At 38.3% G+C, this 26384-nt stretch overlaps 1 protein-coding gene across 1 annotated transcript in view; it reads left to right on the top strand.

The window, feature by feature from the left end:
* Window positions 1-26384, top strand: part of DNAJC1 (DnaJ heat shock protein family (Hsp40) member C1) — a 182875-nt gene that overhangs the window by 138214 nt on the left and 18277 nt on the right. The window contains exon 9 of the mRNA XM_070380991.1: window positions 9921-10040. Coding sequence (XP_070237092.1) covers window positions 9921-10040 — 120 coding nt within the window. The remainder of the gene's footprint in view (window positions 1-9920; window positions 10041-26384) is intronic.

Raw genomic sequence — 26384 nt, 5'->3', positions numbered from 1 at the left:
TGGGAGGGGCCTGAACAAGGGCATCCGTAGGTGGAGGTAAAAATCACTGAGGGCTTGGAAGCTCACAGTGAGTAATCACAGTGGTTACGTAAGCCGTTAACATCGTTATTAGCCAGACAAAGAGTATATGGAAATTATGTAAGTCGAAAACTATTTCAAAATAAAAGTTGAAGAATTTTACATGAAAATACAAGTTACAAACTAGAAGAAAATATCCAGAACACATATATCTGACAAAAATCTTGTGTCCACAAAATACAATGAATTCTTACAAGTGAATAATAAAAAGACAAACAACCCAGTTAACAAACGAACAAAAGAAATGAACACATACTTCACAAAAGTAGATCATCAGTTGTCCATTAAACACATGTAAATACTCAAGATCATCTGGTATCTGGGAAATGCAAACTATTACAAGAAGATACAATTCATTCCCACCAGAATGGTCAAAAATAAAACAGCTGGTACCATCAAGTGTGAGTGAGGATCTGGAGCAATTTTTTGCTTGTTAGAGTATAAAACAATACTTTGGGGAAATACTTACGTAGTTTCTTAAAAGGTGACATGTATACTTTCTGTAGGACCTAGCAATTCCACCAGTGGGTATTTAGAGAGAAATGAAAACATATGACCACTGAGAGTTATACACAAATACCACTATATTAATAATATGTGATATCCAAGAGCTAGCAACTACTCAAATGTTTTTATCAGTAGGAGAATGGATATATAAATTGTGAATCAGATCTTTTTTTGGATATTATGAATATTTGCTCCCAGTTTGTGGCTTTTTCATTTTTTAAGCAGTTTCTGGAAAAGACCAAAAGTTTAATTTCAGTAGTCCAGATATTTATGGTTTTACCATTTTAAAGCCATTCCATGTACATAACTAGTATTCTGACACCAGGGAAGGTTGCCAAAACTTCTGCAGTGAAGGAGTCTCTGGGGGACACTAACAGAAGTATGTTATTTTACAATTTGGACAGATTCTAGAACCTTTTGTTAGAGGGGGCCCCTTTCGAGGTGAGCTAGTCTGCAAGTAAACAGCATAAAGTACAAGTTGTAAATGAGAAATGTTTCCTCTAGAATATAAAGCCTAAAAAGAAGTTGTGGGTGGTGAGAGTCCATAGCTATTTCTTGACAGTGTCAAATAGATGGAGCAGCCTTCAGTTTCCCAAATACTTCTAAGGAATTTGATCAAGGTGACAGGGCCCCACCCTATGTGTGAGGCAACAGCTCATCCCCTTTTTCGTGAGCTCCTTGTATCTGTATGTCCTAAAGGAGTGTGCCAAAGAGAAGATCATAAGGTCACGCCTGAGCTCCTGGAGAGAGCAGGCTGCGGTTAAGAGCTCGCCCTCGGAGCCTGTGTACAGTGACAGGCGGTCCCATGTGCTCAGTCACTTTAGTCGTGTCCACCTTTGTGACCCCGTGAACTTAAGTTTGCCAGGCTCCTCTGTCCATGGGATTCTCCAGGCAAGAACACTGGAGTGGGTTGCCATACCCTTCTCCAGGGGATCTTCCCAACCAAAGGATCAAACCCGTGTCTCATATCTCCTGCATTGGTGGGCGGGCTCTTTACCACTAGCACCACCTATGAAGCCCAGGTACCCCATATGGGCTGGGTAAAGTGTGTCCTTTGGAGGCAAAGGCAAACTGCAGTCAAGGGACTGGTAAAATAGGCACGGACAAAAAATATTCAATAAATCTGCAAGAGCCAAGTATTTACCAGATGCTGACTGGATGAATTTGGTTTCAGTGGGGCTGGCTATGGGGACCTTAATGATCAGATCAGATCAGTTGCTCAGTCTTGTCCGACTCTTTGCGACCCCATGAATCGCAGCATGCCAGGCCTCCCTGTCCATCACCAACTCCTGGAGTTCACTCAGACCCATGTCCATGGAGTCAGTGATGCCATCCAGCCATCTCATCCTCTGCTTTTGAATTATGCCATCTAGGTTGGTCATAACTTTCCTTCCAAGGAGTAAGCGTCTTTTAATTTCATGGCTGCAGTCACCATCTGTAGTGATTTTGGAGCCCAGAAAAATAAAGTCTGACACTGTTTCCACTGTTTCCCCATCTATTTCCCATGAAGTGATGGGACTGGATGCCATGATCTTCGTTTTCTGAATGTTGAGCTTTAAGCCAACTTTTTCACTCTCCACTTTCACTTTCATCAAGAGACTTTGTAGTTCCTCTTCACTTTCTGCCATAAGGGTGGTGTCATCTGCATATCTGAGGTTATTGATATTTCTCCCGGCAATCTTGATTCCATCTTGTGTTTCTTCCAGTCCAGTGTTTCTCATGATGTACTCTGCATAGAAGTTAAATAAACAGGGTGACAATATACAGCCTTGACGAACTCCTTTTCCTATTTGGAAACAGTCTGTTGTTCCATGTCCAGTTCTAACTGTTGCTTCCTGACCTGCATACAAATTTCTCAAGAGGCAGATCAGGTGGTCTGGTATTCCCATCTCTTGAAGAATTTTCCACAGTTTATTGTGATCCACACAGTCAAAGGCTTCACAACCCAGATAATCACGATGGTGTGGTCACTGACCTTAATGAAGCCCACGGCATTAAGGTTGAGGTAATCCACACTGTGAGGCACATTCATTCTTACCAACACTAAGAGCAGGCCAGACGGGGCTATTAAATAGCAAAGCAGTGGGGAAGATAACTGCTTCTACATCTTGTCTAAGGGGTCTCCATCATTAAAGACTTTTAATTTACATTGGGCCATATTAACTATTTCACTGGGGGAGGAAGAGGTCCATGGGTTTCCATTTTATCAAGATAATTTGTAAGTGACAAAGATTTAATTTTATTACTTGCTGAGTCAGAGCCATGACCACTGTGGCATGTTTTAGGACAGTGGGTACTCTGATCATTAGGGATTTAGGCAAGACCGTAGTTCCTGTGGTTGAGGTAAGGCATACCTGTTTGTCCTCTTTATCACGTTTAGTAACTTCCCAACAATTATGGGAGCCACCTTATTTAAATTTAGCAGGATGCCCAGTGTAACTGTCATTTGAGCCCCATTATTGATTAAGGCCATGAAGGTTTGCCAATTGTTATATTTCAGCAAATATTAATTCAGAACCAGTGTTATAGATGTGCAGAAGCCAATCTGCCCTTTTTATCCTTTTGTAGAAATTCTTTTCAGTAAAATTCGTTACTGACTGTGCCACATTGTGGACTTCCATTTCAGTTTTTGTTCACTTCTTTCTTGTAGTGATTGAACTGTGTTCCCACTTCATTCACTGAAGCTCTAATTCCCACGCAACTGTATTTGGAGATGGGACCTTTAAGGAGGTACTTGGTGCGTGCTTAGTCGCTCAGTCGTGTCCAACTCTGTGACCCCATGGACTACAGCCTGCCAGGCTCCTGAGGTCACACCAGGGCCCTAATCTGATAGGACTGATGTCCCTATAAGAGAAGGAAGAGAGACCAGGGTGCACTCTCCCTGCGTGCACACGCAGAGGAAAGGCCAGTGAGGATGCAGCTAGGAGACCATGTGCAAGCCAGGAGGAGAGGCCTTATCAGGAAGCAGCCCTGGTGACACCTTGATCTTGTAGATCAAGCCTCCAGGACTGTGAGGAGACAGACTTCTCCTGTTTAAGCAACTCTGATTCCAGCAACCCTAGTAGGCGAGTGAACTCCCCATGTGTCAGGGTTTTTTGTTTGTTTTGGTTTGGTTGTTTTGTGGTGGTGGTGGTGGTGGTTACTGGATATTATTGAGAGGTCTTCTCTGCACTGCTCAAATTTATAAATTTCGTCCTCCAGAGCCTCCTATCAGTGTGATCAGGAGTAGGGTCCTTGGCCATGACAGTGGTTGTATTTTCAACTTGGCTGTGCCACAGGGATGCCATGGGTGTTTCTCTGTCTAATCCTCTGATCTGAGGATCAAGACACATAGGCAGCAGATGCAGGAAAAGCATCTTACAGGGTCCTAGTGAGCTGTTTGCTTTCAGGAGTGTGAATCTCAGTAAATCAGCTCTTCAAACAGGAACTGCTGGTCTCCCAAACAAGTGACCACCCTGTGGGTCTATGCAATCTGTCTTTTCCCCTGAGCCCTCTTTATCTTTCAATATTTAGGTATTTAGCTTCTCTGGGTCTTAGCTGCCGCATAAGGGATCTTTAGTTATGGTGTGCCAACTCTTAGTTGTGGCATATGGGATCTAGTTCCTTGACCAGGGATGGAACCTGTACCCCCTGCATTGGGGACCACCAGGAAATCCCCTAAGTCCTCTTCACGACCAATGCCTGGTGAAGACACACAACCAGTAGGTCACAAGGTCTTTCTGAGTCCATCAATCAAGACACACAATTCAGTCTAAGACACAAATGAATCTGGGCTAAGATGCAGGACCAGAGCTACTTCAGGGAGGGCCCTGATTCCATATCCTCTCTGTAAACACCAATCATTGATGCTTCCAACTGTGGTGGGTTAAATTTATGACAGAGGCTTGGTAGAACTCAGCAAATGCAGCATCAGGCAGTACACCAAAGCAAGAGAAGAAAACCCCAGGTAGTGGTGATCCCTTGAATGTCCTGCTTCTAATGCCAACTGCTGTGGCCACCTAGCGGGGACAGGGTCACCACCTCCACACCCGAAATTTGGTTCCAGTGTCAGGACTGATGTCATGCACACCAAGATGATACAAAAGAGGCTTTCCCTGTTGGTCCAAAAATTACTTGAGAGAGCAAGAAAAGGAGGCTGGTTTGGGGCTTTTTATTGTGGGGTGGGGCGGGGATAAGGGTTCTTGTACACAGGGAGGGACTTGCAAGGTTTCAATCTTCCAGGCTTCCAGAAAAGCTTACCCAGATGTGGTGCATAAGGGGAAGAGACAGAAGTGAGACTTCAACGCTTTCGGCAATCAGACATCATAAGATGGAGCCAGCTCTTTATTACAATATTAAATTATGAAGATGATTCTAGAACACACTGGGTTACAATTTGAATATTGTATATCATAGTTTCAAGTAAGACTTCACACATTTTTCCATGTAAAAACATTTCTGGACAAATATATCCCATCCCCTTGATTACATTTATTTATGATTACTCCTTTCTGAATGGCCACAGAAGGTGAGTGACGGAATAAGAAAGGCAGAGATTAGTACTCTCATTAAAGACTTAGATTCTTCTCACACCCCCATCTTACTCCTCATTACTCAACTGTTGGGGCTGTGCAGTAAATTGTCACAAACCAAATTATCCGTGGTTCCAGATGTGGTTGTCATGGGCCACCTGTGTCCCTACACCTGGTTTCACTCTACCTTCGAAGGAAGGTGACTCTGTGGCTGTCTTGCAGGACTGAGCTATCAGCACTGTCCGTGCAGTCGCTTGTGTGGGTCCCCTCGACCCACAGGTTTGTAAGTAAGCCTTCCTCAATGAAGAAAATAAGCACTCAACCAACTGAAAGGGGAAAAAAAAAAGTTCTCCAATGACTTCGTGTGTCGGGCAGAGTTAATGAGTCCCAGTCCTTGCAGTGGTCTCTGACCCTTCTGTGACTTTACCTCCTGCCCATCGGGCCTTGTCTCCTCCCCCTGCCACCTTTGCTTGCTTTGCTCCAGCCACCCGGGTCCTATTGTTCCTCAGACAGAACCAGACAGACTTAAAGGCACTCTGCACTTTGCTGTTCCTCTGCCTAATCTTTTACTAGAAGCTGAATCCCTCCAACACTTAGCATAAAATATTTTGAAAAGGAACAGATCAAATCTCTTTGAGTCCATTTCTCAAGGGCCCATTTACTACTGCTTAAAAAAAATTTTTTGAACTATTTGCATTGTCTTGAGCAGTGTTTCTCAAATCATCTATAGTAAAGGACCAGGTTTTAAAAGCTGACCAAGCTGTCATCCTACCATGCTAAATAGGACTGGATTTCGCATTTGGTGTGAGTCACCTTGCTAGTTTGACAACTAACACAACTGGCTTATACTGTCTAAAGGAAGAGCCTGCACTTGGTGGTGGTGGCAGGGTTCAGTTGCTGTAAGTTTCTGAACTGTGTCACAGGAGGTAAACAAAACTGGTTTGCTGGTTGGCACTGGACCCCACTTTAGGATCACTGATCCAGAGGGCATCTCTCCTTTGGCAAGATAGCTAAATCATAGACGAGGAGACCTTCCTGGTCACGGTGGTGCTCCTCAAGGGTCACAACACTGTGGTAATACCTTAGAACAGGTTGCAAGCTTTTCTTCAAAGAAGAGTTTCTTTTCCTAAGAGTGAAAAGACATTTGTGAAGTGATTTGTTTTTAATTTTGTTGTTTGGTTTTTTAATATACTGTTTATCCACATATATAGTCAATTAACTGCTCAATTTTCCAATTTGGAAATCAAAATTTAATAGCTGAAAGCCAAATGCATATTCTAAAACACAGTGTCAGTACAGATTATAGAATTAGAAGGTAGCCAGCTACTGGATCATTAGATACACCATCTACATTATTAGATATATATCTGATATTTTTAACTGGTTGCTGCTATGTAAGGATATTATTTCTTAGGTAAATTCTGGGCATTTATGAGTTTAGTTGAATATTAAAAACTGTTCATTCCAAAATTGTAAGGTCTGTAATTGCATAAATAAGGATCATTAATAAGTCATTTCAACAAATATTCATTAGTTTCACTACTATTTATTAAACAGAAATAGATTTTGTCATTAAAGTATGAAAAGGCGATAAGTACATTAAACATTTTTAATTGGGTCATAAGTTTTCAGTACCAAATAAATTTCATGGTAGTTAATAATTAACATTTTATAGTCTAACTCTGTGAGGGGAAAGGTGTGTGTGTGTCAGTCACTTAGTCACGTCCAGCTCTGCGATCCCATGGCTCTTCTGTCCGTGGAATTCTCCAGGCAAGAATCCTGGAGTGGGTAGCCTTTCCCTTCTCCAGGGGATCTTTTTGACCCAGGGATCAAACCCAGGTCTCCTGCGTTGCAGGCAGATTCTTTACCATCTGAGCTATAGGTAAGTCCCAAGGTGTATATAGGTTACTTTAAAAATATAGCGTGCTTTCCCTACATCCTCCAACTCCTATCCCCAAGAATATTACGGATTTTCAAAGGCACTAGATATTTGAAGATAGCTTGTTTTATGGCAAAAATCTATCCCAAAGGGGTAGAAAGAATACAACTGAAATGTTATATCAGTTCTTACTTTAGTAGATCTATTTTGGAGTCCATCACATAAAAATATTAAATATTTTGAAAACTTTTTTTTTATCCAGTATGGAGATTTATTCCCAGAGCACAGCTTTTCTGATGCAAAACTGGAATGCTTGTGTAGTCACAACAGCTGTCCCCACACCATGTGGTATCTTCCACTACTTTGCTGTAGAGATGAATTTTTGGCCCAGTGTCTCAGTAGTATTGCACATACGTGGTTTTAAGTGGCAAGCAGTATTCTTCTGCATTCATTTGACTTTCACAGCTACAGTTGGCTCCAGATTAGAACAAGGAGAATACATTCACACTGTGGCCACCCTCACGGCGGCCGTGGTAGCTGGATCACAGTAGGCTCTGTTGCTTCTAAAGACACAGCCGACTATTACTGAGGAATTACAGTCAGCAAAGTGCTGTACGGCTGGAACAGAGAATAACGAACTGCTAAAAGGATTCTCTTCAAATATTTCAGATTATGGTCTAGTTATTACTGATCTGGTTTTTTAATATTAATAATAAAATGGCTGTGAAATAACAGTGAAACTAAAGGGAAAGATTTTCAAAGTAGTTGATGATTTTTAGGATATCTGTCTAAATATTTGATTTAAATTTTTCCCTTTCCAGAAAAAAGTGGCACAGTCCTTTAGACCCATTAACAAGGGATTAAAATTAGGTTAATTCTTAATGCCCATTGTTCATACATGCAACATATTTGGAAGGCCAATCTATTAAAAATATGTTATTTTAGTTTACTGTATGAAACAATGGCATATATTTTTAACATTTTAGACAAGTTTTATTTGCTCCAAGAATGTTTGTTACAATTAATACAGAAATAAGATGATTTACTGTGAAATTGCACTGATGGACGGTTTGAATACTGTATCTCTGTGCAGCATCAACTAGATGCTTTTTATGGTATGACTCTAGACTATTAAGCATATATAAAGTCTTCGGAATGCATGCATTTCTTTTTTTTTTTTTTTGCATGCATTTCTGTTACCAATCGGTATAATTATTAAAGTTGCAGCTTTTTAGCAAAAATGATTTCCTAGAAAATCCAATTATGTCCCTCTAAATAATATCTGAATAATACTTTTCCCCTAAAGTAAAAACAAACAGTAAAAAAAATAATTTTCAGTGTACATGCTTAAATGATCTGTTATGGAGAGTTAGATTTCTGATATTCATTAAATATCAAAGAAACTACGACCATACTCAGTGTAGGCCACCTTTTTTATAGAAGTGAATTTATGCATGTTTCATAAGGGTCGTACTGATGAATATGTTTGAGGCTTTCAGCTTTTAGTGGATACAAAATAGAATGATTGATAAAATCCTCCCTACTATTGGCTATTATTTACTGACTCTTAAGTGGCAGGTTGTATTTATGCCAATTTATCTGCTTCAGGGAACATTCTTGATAGCAGAACAAAGTGAATAAAAGTAGTTTGCTTTGCAAATGAATGCAAATAGGAGAGCCTTTCGGAAAGCCCTTTAACGGGGGCAGTGCACTTTGATTCTGAGTGAAGCTGCCATTTGGACATGGTGAAAAGAGCACGCTTGAACCATTGATTGGGGGAGACAGTAAGAAGTCAGGAAGGGCCCGTTAAGCTTGCAGTGAGGCGGGCGGATGTCAGTGTGGTTAGAGCGCAGTGGGAGAATGACAGGGAGGATTAGTGTCAGGGAGACGCTGTGCTGGGGCTGCGGAGATAGTCCCTGGGGTCACTCACCTCCGACTGTTGTTCTGTGCTGATGGTTCTGTAATGCAAACGGCCTGATGTATGCCTGTTCATTATCGGAAATGGTGATTAGAAAAGGTATTTGTCTCAAAGGTTTCCTTCCTTCCTTCTGTCTTTTTAATTAAAGGAAAATAAGGTGGCTTCCTCCATCTCTCTGCTGACTCCTAGAGTCTAGTATAACACCAGCATGGCTACTGCCTCTGGTAGGAACCAGTGCTGTAACATAAAATAATTGTAATGTCATTATTTGTTATTTGATGATGCTCTTTTGCTTTTCTCAGCTTTGGCTCTCACCAAGTGGTAATGCTCAATAAAATGCAGAGAATATGCACACTTTTATAATTTTGGCTTTTGCAAATAAGATGTTTATAATCTTTGAGGTATTTTCATATTCATTTAACCATTTGACCAACTTTTAAGAAGCTGTTTACCTTCTCAAAAAGGAAGTGTTGCTTTCTTTGCATGGATCGGATGGTTTAAGTCTTGGTTGCAGGCATTTCTGTTCTCAAATTTTATGAAATGCTAGCACTTGCTAAATTAAACTCCTTGACAACATGATTTTTAGACTTACTGTTACATAGAATGAACAAAAAATTCTGTCTGTCTCAGTTCTGATTTGGAATTAGTACATTTACTTGTTCACATTTTCATTTACATTAAAAAAGCGAAAAACTTCTTAAACTTCGAGAGCTTCTATAGGAACCTCACATGAGGTATCTGTGACACACAATGCCCTTCCAAACGACTGTCTTACCTTTTTTTTTTAATGTCTTTAAAAGCTTGGGTTCCCAATGCTGCTTCTTCATTATTTAGTATATACGGGAACATTCTAACGATGTTCATTCTAACATACATTCATAACGTTAAATATGCAACTCAGACCTTTCATTCAAACTATAGATACATTTTAACATTGTTATTTTTGCAGAAAGCATGGTGCTAATACGTAATTTCACAGGCTTATTAAATGTTTTAGCAAACATTGTTGTTCTTTAATGTTCTGCAGGCACCTGAATGGACAGAAGAGGACCTCAGCCAGCTGACAAGAAGTATGGTGAAGTTCCCAGGAGGGACCCCAGGTCGATGGGAAAAGATTGCCCACGAATTGGGTCGATCCGTGACAGATGTGAGTTCATTCAGATTTGCATTGTGTGGAGAGTGACAAACCAGAGAGAGCCACCTATGTAGAGGCAGACATGGACACATCCAACATTATTTTTGGAGAAAGGCTCCAATCCTTTTAGGACCTGGAAGTAAACCATTAACGAAATAGGCAAGAAGTAGATGTCAGCCGGTCCCCTGATCTACAATTAACAGCTGTGTGAGGAATTCTAGTGTTTGAAGACTTAAGCTTTTTGTGTTTAGAGTGACCCCTTTAGCTATGGGAAAAAATATTGGGTTGGCCCAAAAGTTCGTAAGATGTTATGGAAAAATCCAAATGAATATTTGGCTAATCCACTAGTTCTCTGATCAGAATTAGTTAGATTTCAGCTGGATCTTCTTAACATTGAAGTACACACTGCTATAAGTAGACTGGTGGTTTGCATTAGTTAAATGAGCAATATTCCAATTATGTTTTTATTTAAAGGATGATACCTACTATTCATTTTCACAAGTTGTTTAACAAAAAAATTTATATGCATGTAACTTTGTAATTATATATAAAATAATTATTTATATATACTGTAAATATAAATAATATATAATCCTATATAATTTAATCTATATGATTAGTCACACCTACCATTTAAAAACCAAATGTTTATCTGGAAAGTTTTAGATTTAACACTGGAAATTTAGGGCAGAGAATCTTATAAAAGTACCCATTATAGCACCAGGTATGTACTATATATTCAGTAAATGTTTAATTTGAAATGGAGACATCTTTATTTTCATCAATATGATCCTTATTTTCATAAATGACTAAATATTCTTTACTAAATTTATTTACTTTAAATCCTATAGATCTAAAATATTGAAGGAGATTCTGAAATGAAAGATTCAGATTTCTCACGTTCAATTCTGTTACTATACTTTTGGGTCTTTGATAATGAACAATTTTAAAACCCTGCAAAATGATTAATAAGCACAACTACCAAAAAAACCAAAAACCCACCTGTTGCATAAAAGTTACTTTTCACAGTAAACTTTTCCTTTTTTTAATTCAGAAACAAAACATTCTTGTCATTTTTTATTTGGACAGGAGCTGCTTTGAGAATTTCAAATTGTATATTAATGTATTTACTACCATATAGTAGGTCTTTTTAAAATCACATTTAAAAGACTTAAAATTTTTCGTGAGATGTTTTAATTATTTTAAGAGTTAAAGTCTGATCATGTGCTAAGTCAGCCCTTACTTTTACCTTTATAACTTTGGGGGATTTTTTGTTGTTTGTTTTTTTTGCTTTTTCAAGATAAGACCAGTTATCTTAAGTGACTAAGAATGTTAGGGTATATGCATTTTATTATCTTGTTGTAAGGTTGTTTGTAAAGATAAGTTAATAATGCCTTTGCCTTATCAGTAATCTGACCAGATTAAAGATGTTCCATGGTTACTAATGTTTTAAGTACTATGGTCTTCTCTATAACTACTGTTATTAATAACTGCTAAAATACTTTTAGAGCTATAAAACAGGCATTGGTTTAAAAGGGCCCCAAACCTTACAGTTCAATTGGCTGGTAAGTGTCTCCTTTGAAGAGAGGACTGCCTTTAACTTTTAATAGTGCCCAATTGCAGATAAAAAGTAGAGCAGTATTTTAAGTATTGTCATTAAAATCTTAGCCTTTATTCTCAAGAGGAGAGAGATGAAAGTTTAAACATTAATATTGTTGTTGCTTAGTCACTATGTCATGTCCAACTTTTTTTTGAGACACCACAGACACTATGCCTGCCAGGCTTCTTTGTCCATGGAATTTTTTAAGCAAGAATACTGGAGTGGGTTGCCATTTCCTTCTTCCGGGAGATGCTAATATACACGTAACCAACAGAGCCTTGGGATGGCTATTTAGTATCATAGACCTAGAAAATTGAGGTAATTGTAAAGAGCAGCCTTGGTGTAGATAAAGACATCTTTTCACACTTTTGCAAATTCATCCCATAATTTTTTTTCTTTTAGACTTACCCAAGGGAGAATGATTCCATGACTATTAATAGATATTTTTTACTTTTATCATGGAAGTAGCAAACATGACTGAGATTTTTTTCCCCTAAGTATTTAGTTGTATTTTCATAATACCAGAAGTATCTTGGAAATAAATACTTAATAAGCCTAAACTTTTGGGGCACTGAAAGTGCCATGGTAACTTTTCTCTTAGTATACTCATATATAGACTCACATTGTATTTTCATTCTGTGAGCATCATCTCCATAGCTGGATTGAACGTTTCATTTCAGTAACACACACACAAACTGTAAGCCACTCTGTCTCTAAAAGAGAAGTGTCTGAAGACAAAACTTATGTAGTGGAGCAGCGAGTTATACTGGAGCAGCTGAAATGGGTCTGGCTAATATAGTTCTTTATTTTTTTATTTTTTAAATTTACAATATTGTATTGGTTTTGCCGTATATCAAAATGAATCCACCACAGGTATACATGTGTTCCCCATCCTGAACCCTCCTCCCTCCCCATACCATCCCTCTGGGTCGTCCCAGTGCACCAGCCCCAAGCATCCAGTATCGTGCTTCGAACCTGGACTGGTGACTCATTTCATATATGATATTATACATGTTTCCATGCCATTCTCCCAAATCATCCCACCCTGTCCCTCTCCGACACAGTCCAAAAGACTGTTCTATACATCAGTGTCTCTTTTCCTGTCTTGTATACAGGGTTATTGTTACCATCTTTCTAAATTCCATATATATGTGTTAGTATACTGTATTGGTGTTTTTCTTTCTGGCTTACTTCACTCTGTATAATAGGCTCCAGTTTCATCCACCTCATTAGAACTGATTCAAATGTATTCTTTTCAATGGCTGAGTAATACTCCATTGTGTATATGTACCACAGCTTGCTTATCCATTCATCTGCTGATGGACATCTAGGTTGCTTCCATGTCCTGGCTATTATAAACAGTGCTGCGATGAACATTGGGGTACACGTGTCTCTTTCCCTTCTGGTTTCCTCAGTGTGTATGCCCAGCAGTGGGATTGCTGGATCATAAGGCAGTTCTATTTCCAGTTTTTTAAGGAATCTCCACGCTGTTCTCCATAGTGGCTGTACTAGTCTGCATTCCCACCAACAGTGTAAGAGGCACAGAACAAAGGACTGAACAGTAATACAGTTCTTTAGTAGAATGTTAAGTGAAAGCTAACCACCCTTTAGAAGATCACTTATTTTGCCTTATGGTGTTAATTAGATTTGTTTTCCTTAAGTATTCGACTGTTGAAAAGAAACTAAGTTCAGTTTGCTGTCACTGGAGCCTCTGCATACTGACCGGATCACCTGTACCAATTCTCTTCAGCGCTGCACATCTGTTCTTTGACCTGTTTTCTTGCTAAATGTGTAGCTTCAGGCAGAGCTCTTTCCTTCAAGAATAATTGACCTTTTTTAGGGAGGGGTTAGAGTGTACCCATGGTGGAATGTATATGTTCTTTATTTGGGTTGACAGATTACAATGAAAAACTCATTTTGCTCCTCAAGGAGTTTTCAGTATTGTCATAATTACGAGTTAAATTGCTAGGTTCTAATCTGGATAAATACAAGGAATGTTACTAGCTTTATTTTTAAAAAATACAAAATATTTTAACTCAAATATACCTAAACTATAAGACTTAACCTTATTACAGATGAACTATTTTAAATATTAATATATGCCTTTCAGCAAGTAATTGTGGTAACCAAAAGGACACTCAAAATGTAAAAACAACAGAGGAAACAAAAAACTGGCATAAAATCCATTTTAATGTGATGATTAGCTGCAGGCTTTTTAAATTAAGGTCAGGGAGCTTCAGATTTCTTGCTTGTGAAGTAGTATCCTTTTCTCTTGCCTGAAAAGGATGTAAACTGATTCTGCTTCTCTCCAGAATCATAATCTCTTGCATTCTGGTTGTGATAACAGACTGATTGGAGATTTTCTGCCTGCTTGGAAAAGGCCCAGGTAGGCAACAAAACAAAAGATAGGTAGATATGTTTAAACAGACTTTAGTAATTAGCTTAGTGCCAATATGAGAAGTGTGTAGTTAGATAACTCTCCCATATGCAGGTGAAAAAGAGTATAATAAAATTCCCGATTTTATTCTCTATAGCCACAACTAGAGAGGAGATACTTGTTGGGGGAACTTACATTTTTTGAAACAACTGTCATAATAACAGATAAGTGACATTCAATAGAAAAATAAGACTTTTATCAGTGAACTAAGTATATTGTGTGTGTATATATATAATGCTGAAAGGCATATATTAACATTTAAAATATTTAACATATTTCATCCAAAGTAGGTGTTTCAGTTTAGATGTATCTTAGTTAAAATATACTTTGCATTAATTTTTTAACAAATTAAAAATTTAACAAATAACTTTCTATGTATTTATCCAGAGTAGAATTTAGTAATTTAACTCATACTTTGGCAAACATGTTATTGTTGTTACTTTTAGAGTCAAACTACTACTACAGAAGTTGTAAAGGTCCTCATAGTCTCATAAACACAACATTTTTTGTTTCTCATCATTGTTCACATAAAGTATGTGAAAAGTTCTCCTGACAACCAGCCTTGTCTATGTTCCTCTTCCTCCCTCCCTCACCCTTTCAACCCTTAAAGATATTAAATTTTAGAAAGGAATGGGTCCATTATTCCATTCTTCTTACTAGATGAGTCACTAGCTAATCTAATAAATTTTCAATCTGATAGTAATAGATAATAATGTGTTACCAAATCTTTCTCTCACACACATCTGTTGTATGTCATTCCAGACTTCAGTCTTCTTCTACAGGCATACAATTACATAATTTTAACAGTATTAGTTTGTATTCTGCCCTTTTCACTTTGCTGTGAAACACAGGCTTAGACTTCTTCCATGGCAACAAAGATCCACATCATTGTTCTAAACACCTACACACTCTCATGTTGTCTCACTATAATTAAGGAGCACCCAACTGATTGTCACTTAAGTGACACTTTTTTTGCAATTTTATTGGGATTTCTTTTTTAATTCATTCATCTTTCCATTTATGTATTTCCTTAGCTTGTATGCCTAGGAATAGAGCTGCCTGATTCAAGAATATGGATGTTTTTAGAACCTTTGGTGACTCTAAAATTGGCCTCCAGAGAGCCTGTAACAATATACAATGTCCCTGGTGGTGTGAGAGAGGACAGTTTCTCATAGTCTCTAAACAAATTTTTTTGTTTTTCATCATTGCTCATCAAATAAGTGAAAAGTGCTAGTACACCGATTTCTGTAACTTACCTCCTCATTGGCCTCATTTTGAATACAGTTTGTGTTAATTCATTAAAATTTAAGGATAATCTTACCTTCTGCAGATGCTTTGCCATTTTATCTTTTGTTATCTTTGAATATATTAGCTAACAATTCCAAAGAAATATTATATTGCAAATAATAGTGATTAGACTTTTTGCTCAACATTTTAATAAGAAAACCCAATGTCTGATCAATTCTAGTATCAGTCTGATATGAGAAATACATTATTATGCTAGGGAAATTTTCTTCAATTCTTATACTTCTGATTTTATTACAGTTGTATTCAGGAATAGAAGTGAAATTAAAAAAAATTTTAACATCCCTTGACATGATCATATAACTTTTCTCATATGACCTAATAAGGATGAATATATTACCAAGGTCCCCCTTTGTATTTCCAAGATACACTTTACTTGATCATATGTTATTTTAATAAACTGGATTTGATTTGTTATGTAGGATTCTTATATTTATGTATCACAGTAAAAGTATTACAGAATTCTTAGTGTTTTGTTAATTGGATATCTTTAAGTAGGGTTATACCTGCCTTCTAACATCTAAAAAGTTGAGAGAAACAAAAGTGTGCTGTGAACAAAAGGAGAACAAAAATAAGTATCCAAATAAATGAAGTACAATGGTTGAAGCTGTACAGGAAAATCCCCTTGAGAGCAGAATAAAAAGACAAATAATTTTAAAACACTATAGAAAAGAGAAGAAATACAGGGAATCAGTCCAAAAGCTAGTTCCAGTGAGAGAGATACGGAAAACAGACACGAGGGCATTATTCAATAAGAGAGACAAGTTCTCCAGGATGAAGAAACGAACACACACCTGAGACCAACTTGTGAGCGCCTTCTAAAGTGGGGTGGAGTACCTGGAAAAGATCCTGGGGAGCATCATGAACAGAGACCACCAAAGAAGACCTTTAAAGCTTCTCAGGAGAAAAACTCTCCAAAGTAAGGCATTTCAGACTGACAGCCGAGCACTTAGCACAGGATTCCGAGACAAGTGACCGGTGGCCTCACCCCTCAAGGGAAATGGTCCTGAATCTAGAACAGAGCAGTTCTGATGGTAAATACATAGGGGAAGGACTCTGCCCATTCTAGAAAGTTTCCTGAGACGGCACTCCAGGAAATGAGGGATAAATCAATACAGAGGAAGACACGGAACGCTCGAAAAAGTGGACCAAGCCCAGTGAATAGAAATCCCAAGTCCCTACGGTGATAACGGCTAGTGAAGAGTCCAGGAAGTGCATGCTGGATCCAGAGAACAAAAGACTGTGTGAGAGAAGCTGCAGAAATTCATGTGTGTGAGCAAAGACCAACTAGAAACTCCACAAACAGAAAACCACAGTCCAGATTTAAGTTCAGCCATATCTCGGACTCAATTTCTGGCCACCAGATTAAAGCAAATACCACAGTAAAGTGACCCATACAAATTTTCTGGTTTTCCAATGCATGTAAAAGTTATGTTTACATTATATTGTTGTCTGTTAACTGTGCAATAGTAGTATATCCAAAAAACGCACATACCTTAACTAAAAATAATTTATTGCTAAAAAATGCAAACTGTCATCTGAGCCTTCAATGAGTCATAATCTTTTCTGCAGTAGTAACATCAAAGATCACCATAACAAATATAATAATGAAATTGTTTGAAATATTGTGAAAATTACCAAAATGTAATTGGCACAGAGACACAAAATGAGCAGATGCTACTGGGAAAAGGGTACCCGTAAACTTTCTTGGGTGGAGTGAGTAGCCACAAGCCTTCAACTTAAAAAACCAGTCTGCCTGTGTACTAACAAATGGAATGATAGAAACAGCAGAAGAACCTGATAGTGATAATATTCTCTAATAATTATCACTATTTTAATAATTATATTATTACTAATAATTTTAGTGACACAAGAAACATGATCACAGTGCAGTACTTGTTTTTATAGTGAGTATTGTTTACCAGATTGCAGTTATATGAGATCTTACATATTCTATAAATGGTTTTTCAATTTTTTAAATCAATTGTGGAAGATGATCACAAGTTGTCCATCAAATATATCCTCTCCTTGTCTAGTAATAGAGAAGGCAGGCCCATATTTGTCCAGAAACACTGCACTTCCCAGCGCTCTAAGCTCCGCAGTGGCTCAGTCACCAACTTCTTCTCAGAGGAACGTGAGTGAAGTAACACACAGCTCCCTGTGTTCCTGGGAGCTCTTCCGCCCTTTCCCTTCCAGGGCTGGACCAGCAATAGTCGCAACCATGCACATAGGGATAGTTGCCCTAAAGAACGGCAGAGAAGCATGACGGAAAGAAACTGAACATATGGAGTAAAAGAGAAACTATAGATAGTGACAAGGTCTGTGAAGAAAAAGCAGAGTAAGAGGTTCCAGTGAAATTCTGAGGAAAGTCCTCTCTCAGGTAATATTTGAGTAGAGACACAAAGCAACTGAGGGAGTGAGGTTGCGTGAGAAAGAGCGCTCCAGGTGGAAGAAACAGTGCTTGCAAAGGCCCCGAGGCAGGAGCATGCTTGGAGCGTGCAGAGCACAGCAAAGGAGGGCGATGTGGCTGAGCAGGAGGGAATTAGAGAAGAGGAGGCCAAAAGGTAGTGGAGGACCATGCAGGACCTCACTGGTCAAGGTAAAGATTTTGAATTTTACTCTGAGACAGGAAAGGTTTGAGCAAAAGAGTACAAGATCTAAAACGTCATTCTGACTTCTTTGTGGAGAAGATGCTGTGGCGGGGCAACTATGGGAGCAGGAAGGTAGGCCAAGCAAGAGGCTATTTCAGTTGTCCTCACAAGAGACAGTGGTAGTTTGGACCAGGGCTTATTGGTAGAGGTGGGAAATACAGGTTGAATAAGCATGTTAGTTGGGTATGTCTACTTGTAACCAGTACTATGAACATACTGATGGCCAATAGGCACATGAAAAGATGCTCAGTATCACTATTAGAGAAATGCAAATCAGAACTACAATGAAGTATCACCTCACACCAGTCAAAACAGCCATCATTAAAAAGCCTACAAATAATTCTGGAGAGGATGTGAAGAAGAGGGACTCCTCTTGCACTGTTTGTTGGTGGGAATGTAAATTTATACAGCCACTATGGAGAACAGTATCAATTCAGTTGCTCAATCATGTCCAACTCTTTGCCACCCCATGGACTGCAGCACACCAGGCTTCCCTCTCCATCACCAGCTCCCGGAGCTTACTCAAACTCATGTCCATCAAGTCGGTGATGCCATCCAACCATCTCATCCTCTGTCGTCCCCTTCTCCTCCTGCCTTCAGTCTTTCCCAGCATCAGGGTCTTTTCAGATGAGTCAGTTCTTTGCATTAGGTGGCCAAAATATTGGAGTTTCAGCCTCAGTCCTTCCAATGAATATTCAGGACTGATTTCCTTTAGGATGGACTGGTTTGATCTCCTTGCAATCCAAGGGACTCTTAAGAGTCTTCTCCAACACCACAGTTCAAAAGCATCAATTCTTTGGTGCTCAGCTTTCTTTATAGTCCAACTTTCACAACCATACATGGCTACTGGAAAAACCACAGCTTTGACTAGACAGACCTTTGTTGGCAAAGTAATGTCTCTGCTTTTTAATATGCTATCTAGGTTGTCATAGCTTTTCTTCCAAGGATCAAGCGTCTTTTAATTTCATGGCTGCAGTCACCATCTGCAGTGATTTTGCAGCCCAAGAAAATAAAGTCTGTCACTGTTTCCATTGTTTCACCATCTATTTGCCATGAAGTCATGGGGCCAGATGCCATGATCTTAGTTTTCTGAATGTTGAGTTTTAAGCCTACTTTTTCACTCTCCTCTTTCACTTTCATCAAGAGGCTCTAGTTCTTCGCGAGACAAACAACTTCTTTGAGAACAGTATGGCAGTTCCTTAAAAAGCTAAAAACAGGACTGCCATATGACCCTGCAGCCCCACTCCTGGCCATATACCCAGAACAGACAAAAACTGTAGTTCAAAAAGATACATGCATCAGTGTTCATAGCACTATTTACATGCATCCCGATGTTCACAGCAGCACTGTTTATTTTTTTTAGTTTTTAAAAATAATGTTTATTGTTTTAAGATAATTTCTAGGGTGATGTCTTATTCACTGATAGGTAGCTGGTAAAAGAAATAAAGCACTGTAACTCACCTGAAGGTGATACTTTACCCATGCTATCTCATGGTGAAAACTGCCACTGTATAGCAGCTCTGCTTATAACAGCCAAGACACAGAAGCAATCAATCTAAGTGTCCACTGACACATGAATAAAGATATGATATGTGTACACAAACGGACTATTACTCAGCCATAAAAAAGAATGACAATGCCATTTGCAAAAACATAGGTGAACCTAGACATTAGCATATTAAGTGAAGTCAGACAAATATGATATCACTTATATGTGGAATCTTAAAAAATTGTATAAATGAACTTATTTACAAAACAAATAGACTCCTAGACATAGATAACAAACACATGGTTACCAAAGGGAATAATAGTGAGGGAGGGGGATAAATTAGGAACTTCGGATTAACAAACACACTATTATCTATAAAATAAACAAAGACCTACTGGATAGCACAGGAAACTATATTTAATATCTTGTAATAACCTATAATGGAAAGGAATCTGAAAAATATATATATATATTTATAACTGGGTCACTTTGCTGTACACCCAAAACCAACACAACATTGTAAACATACTATAATTCAGTTTTTTTAATAGCTCAGAAAAAAATTTTTTTTAAAGAACTGGACAAAAATGCATGCCTCTTGAGTGTAGGGTACATGGTTTTTCATAAGAAGCCCTTGTTGTAAACTGCTCTTTTTAGAGTTACGTATATATATTACCTTCATTTTAAAAACACTTAGAAATTTAAAGTCGAAACATTTTACTTTTAGTATCTTTCCATGTCAATATATACATAGGTCTACCTCCTTAATTTTTATTATAAAAGCTTTATTGATTTACAGAAATAGAAAAACAGTCCTAAAATTTGTATGGAACCACAGTAGATCCCAAGTAGCCAAAACAATGTTGAGAGAGAACAAAGTTTGGAGACATCGCATGTCCTGTTTTCAAAATGTTATAAAGCTACAGTAATCAAAAGAGTAAGGTACTGGCAGTGGCTCTCTAGGTCAGGAAGGCAGGGGGAACCTTCAGCCTCTACTGAAAAACACTTGCCAGACCATCCCCTCAACAAGGACAGCTTTACTAGAGGATTTCTAGAGCCATCTATTAATATGCTTGCTGTCTGTATTTCCCTGTCACAGGGCCTTGAGGGCTGATTTGATTGTTCTAGCAAAGGAATAACTCCTTACCGACCCCTGTCGTCCTTTCATTTGGTCCTTCTTTCATCTGGGTCTTCCTCCACAGAGGACACAGCTTAAGGTCGGGCAAACAGAATGATGAAGGGAGATGAACAAGGTATTTTACCCAGCCTGCGTACACTTCAGCAGGGTGACAGGTATCACCCACAGGTCTCTCTGACACACTGGGGAAATCAAAGTACAAAGGGCTTGAATCTAGTAAATTCACCTAGTTGGTGATTGGCTGTAACTCAGGTACAGCAGTGCAGAACTGGCCTTCTTGAGAGGTGAGGCCAAACTCCTACACTGTCAATGCACAAGCCTGTTTTTGATCGCTCTTTTCCTTACTTTAGCCAACACTGATATTGAAGTAAAAAACTTTTAAAGCAGTGAACAATGATTTTCTTTCTTATAGGCAATAGTCCTAGTTAATTTGAAATCTGTCGAACAAGTATGCAAGAAGTAACCACACTGGAAGCTCCTTGAGGTGGATAACACTAGATCTTTTGTATCAGGAGTCCCCAGTCTCCTGGATCTCAAGCCTGATAATCTGAGGGGAAGCTGATGTAACAGTAATAGAAATAAAGTGTGCAATAAATGTAATGCACTTAAACCATCCCAAAACCATCCCCCCAACCCATCCACAGAAATATTGCCTTCCACAAAACCTATCCCTGGTGTCAAAAAGCTTGGGGACCACTACTGTATGTACACCACTGTTCTCAGTACAGAGACAGGCCAAGTCAACACTTAAGAAATCTTTGGTGATTCAACTGAAATGAAAGCTATTTCATTAAGAACATCACACCTAGGGAATTCCCTGTTGGTCCAGTGGTTAGAACTCTGCACTCTCACTGCAGAGGGCCCAAGTTCAGTCCCTGGTTCAGGAACTAAGATTCCACAAGCCACATGGTGTGGCCAAAAAGTAAATAAATAATGTCATATCTAGTAAATCACAAAATATTTGCTCTAAAAAGAAATCATTAGTGCACGCTTTTGTTTTATGGGTAAAGAAGTGGGAAGAGAACAAAATTTAAAAGAAAACCTGGCTTTGGTGTCCTACCACCACCATTTATGGGCTGTGTGATTCTGTAGGTCCCCATATCACTCTGAGATTCAGTTTCCTTGTCTATCATCTGAATTTCAGTGGGCAGCTAGAGGGTGACCTATGAGAGCATTATGAAAATACTTTGTTATTATGAACCATTACACAATTGTAAATCTCGATAATAATTACATCACAGGCCACAAAGCTAGTTAACAGCAACCTGGGACTAGAACCCAGATTGTCTGACTCTTATTTAAGTTACACCATCATCTTGGTTTAGCAAAGACTTTTTTTTTAACCCTGTATGTAGGCCGCACTATTTGTTTGTTGTGCCTAGATCAGGTATTCTCTTCAAAGTGAAATATTTGGGTTTTCTGAGGTGACAGACAAATTTGAGAGCCAAGTATTTCATGTCCCAAGATACTGGCCAATCCATGGGGCTATAATTCCACAGAGCTCTAGAAGTGGTTGCTTTCCTTTGACTACTCGAACCACAGAAATAGTCAGCATCTCATTAAGCTCTCACTGAACACTGTTCCTCTTCCTTGGTGATTCATTCAAGCAAAGCATACTTGCAGACTACATGAAACATTTTCTGCATAGACTCCCATTTACCATTCTTTTGTTTTTCCCCGGATCTTATTTAGTGTCCTCTATTACTACTGTACTGAGTTTGTAATTTCTACTCACTCATCAGAACCTTATATCTTACCAAAAGGACAGATCCACTTTCAAGTCTAGATCCAATTTACTAGTTACAATGACATCCACTTTGAATACCATGGATGTTTTATTCATGAAGGGAACTGGTTTTTCACAGTATAATCTATGGTCTGGTGATAGCATCATACTTTATGGTGGGGATTTATTTTATTATCATGAATTTTTTTGTTTAACTCTGTCTTATGTATAGCTCAGAGATACAGCAAGTCAATAGACGGTGAGTGACCCTTAGGCAGATGCTAGTAAGTGTTAATGCAATTTAAAACTGCTTCCTTGTGCTAAAAATCTCCTCATTTAAAAAAAGAGGAAAGTGGATGAACAGATGTTGGGTTGTTACAATATCTTGCTGGTAAGACTAAAAATATTTGCAAAACTACACTCCTGTCTGTTGACATTAGTATATTCTCTCAGTAAATGGGCCATCTACATTACTTATAGAGGTAATCCGGAAGTTAATGGAAGGCCCTCTTTGTTAATGATTAAGATGAACACTATTATTGTTTCTTGTATTTTCTATCCAGACAGAGAATCCAGAGAAAATTTTAAAGACACTGGAGAAATAATAAGAATGAACAGCACTGCTTTCTACCAGTTGGAAACATTTTTCAGGTGGTTTATTTTATGTTCAGGTAACAGAGTGCCCCTTTCATTTGAAATCACAATAGTTCCTGATTATAATGAGTGATAGATTCAGCAGAAAGTTGGCCAAAATTAAATACAACCGAATGAAAATACAGTTGATCCTTGAACAGCATGACAGACATACCGATGCCCCACACAGTTGAAAATCCGCATATAACTTTACAGTCAGCCCTCTGTATCCACAGTTCTGCCTCCTCAGATTCAACCAACTGTGAACTGTATAGTACTTTAGTACATTTTATTGGAAAAAGCCACTTATAAGTGGTTCAGACCTGTGCAGTTCAACTCAGTGTTTACTTGAGGGCCAACTGGAATGAACCTCACAGTTACATAATTTTTATTGTTAGAATACTTAAAATGTCACTAAGTCAGCCAGAATTTGAAAAATATAACTTGAGGTTATCACTAATAGCCAATATTTATTTTCTAAGTTATCTGAGGATGCCAGAAATATGAGTAATATACTTGATATAGCTCAGAAAATTGGAAAATTCTTCTGCATATTGAGTAGAAATGTGCCATCATGTAACTGTTCACCGACTCTAACTGCACCCTATGAATATAATTTTCATTTTGTTAATTTAATTTTCTGTTACTTTCATCAGTATTTTCACTGGAAGGAGTGAAACCTATTTTAGGTATTTTTCATTCACTCCAGCTTAAACCCACATATCCCAGAATTGATTATAAAGCCCCTGTTTCATAAGAAATTTAAAGATAAGTTTAGGTGTAACTACATGAAGAAACAGGATTATAAAGTATTTTCTGCTTGGAATCAGAACATGGTGAAGCACATTTACCTACAATTCTACAGTCCAGGTAACTTAATACACACGTGGACAGTGTTATCCAAAAGCCCACCTAAGCCAATAGCCCACAATATTATTTTTTCTCATACTGAGGAAGAAGAGAAGCCTTGTCTGTATGCACCTGTGTAGGAATATAGGTCTTCTCCCAAAAGGAAGCTAGAAAAAAGCCACAAATCTACATTAAGACAGACAGAGACCGTATCTAATATCATTGTATATGATATAAAAGCAGAATGAGTAACTGGAAAATGCATTCTAGAATATGCTAGTAAAGTAATACTAAACACTCAGACTAAACTGGCACTCATGTTTTCAAAGTCGTCTAGATCTATCAGAGAAATGGATTTAGTGAAAACCAAGTCACTTCCAATGTCATCTCTATTTTCAGATGACATGATATTACATATAGAAAACCCTAAAGATGCCACCTAAAAACTGTTAAGAATAAACTATTTCAGTAAGATCATAGGCAACAAAATCACTATACAAAAATCAGTTGTAACTCTGTACACCCACCAACAGACTATCAAAAATAGCAATTAACAATTCCATATACAATAGCATCAAAAAGAATAAAGTGCTAGTTGTAAATTTAACCAAGAAGATGAAAGATCTATACAGTGAAAACTATAAGACATTGATGGAAGAAACTGAAGGAGACAGATAAATGGAAAGATATTTAGTATTCATGATTGCATGCTAAGTTGCTTCAGTTGTATCTGACTCCTTGTGACCTATAGACTGTAGCCCGCCAGGTTCCTCTGTCCATGAGATTCTCCAGGTAAAAACACTGGAGTGGACTGCTGTGCCCTCCTCCAGAGATCTTCCTAACCCAAGGATCAAACCCGTGCCTCTTACATCTCCTGACTTTACCACTAGCACCACCTGGGAAGCCCATGTTCATGACTGGAAGAATTTAATACTGTTAAAATGTCCATGCCACTTAAAGTGATCTACAGAGCCAATATAAAACCTTTCAAAATGCTAATGGCATTTTTCACTGAAATAGAAAAAATAGTCTGAAAATCCCAGATAGCCAAAGTAATCTTGGAAAAAGAAAAAAAAAAAAAAGCTGAAGGGATCACATTTTTGAGTTCGACTTATATTGCAAAGTGATGATAATCAGAACAGTATGGCACTGGCATTAAAAAATAATAGGCCAGAAATAAACCCATTGGTTTACTAATTAGAACAAAAAGTTTTACCATTAGTATGGAAACATGAAAGATCCCTAATAACCAAAGCTATCTGGAGAAAGGAAAACAGAGCTGGAGGAATCAGGCTCCCTGACTTCAGACTATACTATAAGCTACAGGAATCAAGAGTATGGGACCGGCACAAAGACAGAAATATACATCAGTGGTACAGGATAGACAGCACAGAGATGAACCCACCTACCCTAACCCTGTGCCTATGGTGACCTAATCTATGAAAAGGAGGCAAGAATATACAAAGGAGAAAAGATAAATCTCTTCAATAGGTGGTGCTGGGGAAACTGGACAGCTACATTTGAAAGAATGAAATTAGAACACTCCCTAACACCATACATAAAAGTAAACTCAAGATGGATTAAAGACCTAAATGTAAGACCAGACACTATATAAAACTCTTAGAGGAACACACAGGAAAAACACTGAGATAAACCACAGCAAGATCTTTTTGTGACCTATATCCTAGAGTAATGAAAATAAACAAATGGGACCTAATTAAACTAAAAAGCTTCTGCACAGCAAAGGAAACCGTAAGATGAAAAGACAACCCTCAGAATGGGAGAAAATATTTACAAATGAAGCAACTAACAAAGGATTAAGCTTCAAAATATACAAACAGCTCATGAAGCTCAATATTAAAACAGCCTAATCAAAAAAATGGGCAAAAAACCTAAATAGACATTTGCTAATAAAAAAAAAAAAAAAATACACAGATGGCCAAGAGGCACATGAAAAGATGCTCTACATCACTAATTGTCAGAGCAGTGCAAATCAGAACAATAATGACATATCATCTCATACTATTCAGAATGGCCCTCATCGACAAATCTACAAGTCAATGCTGGGGGTGGGGGTGGTGTGAAGAAAAGGGAACCCTCTGGCACTGTTGGTGGGAATGTAAATAGACGCAGCCACTATGAAGAACAATATGGAGGCACCTTTAAAAGACCTAATATAGAACTACCATATGACCCAGCCATCCCACTGCTGGGCATAGACCCTGAGAAAACCGTAATTCAAAAACACACATGTACCACAACATTCACTGCAGCGCTATTTACAATATCCAGGGGATGGAAGCAGCCTAAATGTCCATCAACAGATAAAGCTATAAAGACGTGGTACATACATGTAACGGAATGTTACTCAGCCATAAAAAAGGAATGAAATTGGGTCATTTATAGAGATGTGGACGGAGAAGCCTGGTGGGCTGCTGTCTGTGGGGTCGCACAGAGTCGGACACGACTGAAGCAACTTAGCAGCAGCAGCACAGAGATGTGGATGGCTCCAGAGTCTCTTATATAGA

The sequence above is a fragment of the Bos mutus genome, chromosome 13 (genome assembly GCF_027580195.1).
Source record: "Bos mutus isolate GX-2022 chromosome 13, NWIPB_WYAK_1.1, whole genome shotgun sequence".
Lineage (NCBI taxonomy): Eukaryota > Metazoa > Chordata > Mammalia > Artiodactyla > Bovidae > Bos > Bos mutus.
The sequence above is the reverse complement of the archived record's forward strand: the minus strand, read 5'-3'. Positions and strand labels throughout refer to the sequence as shown.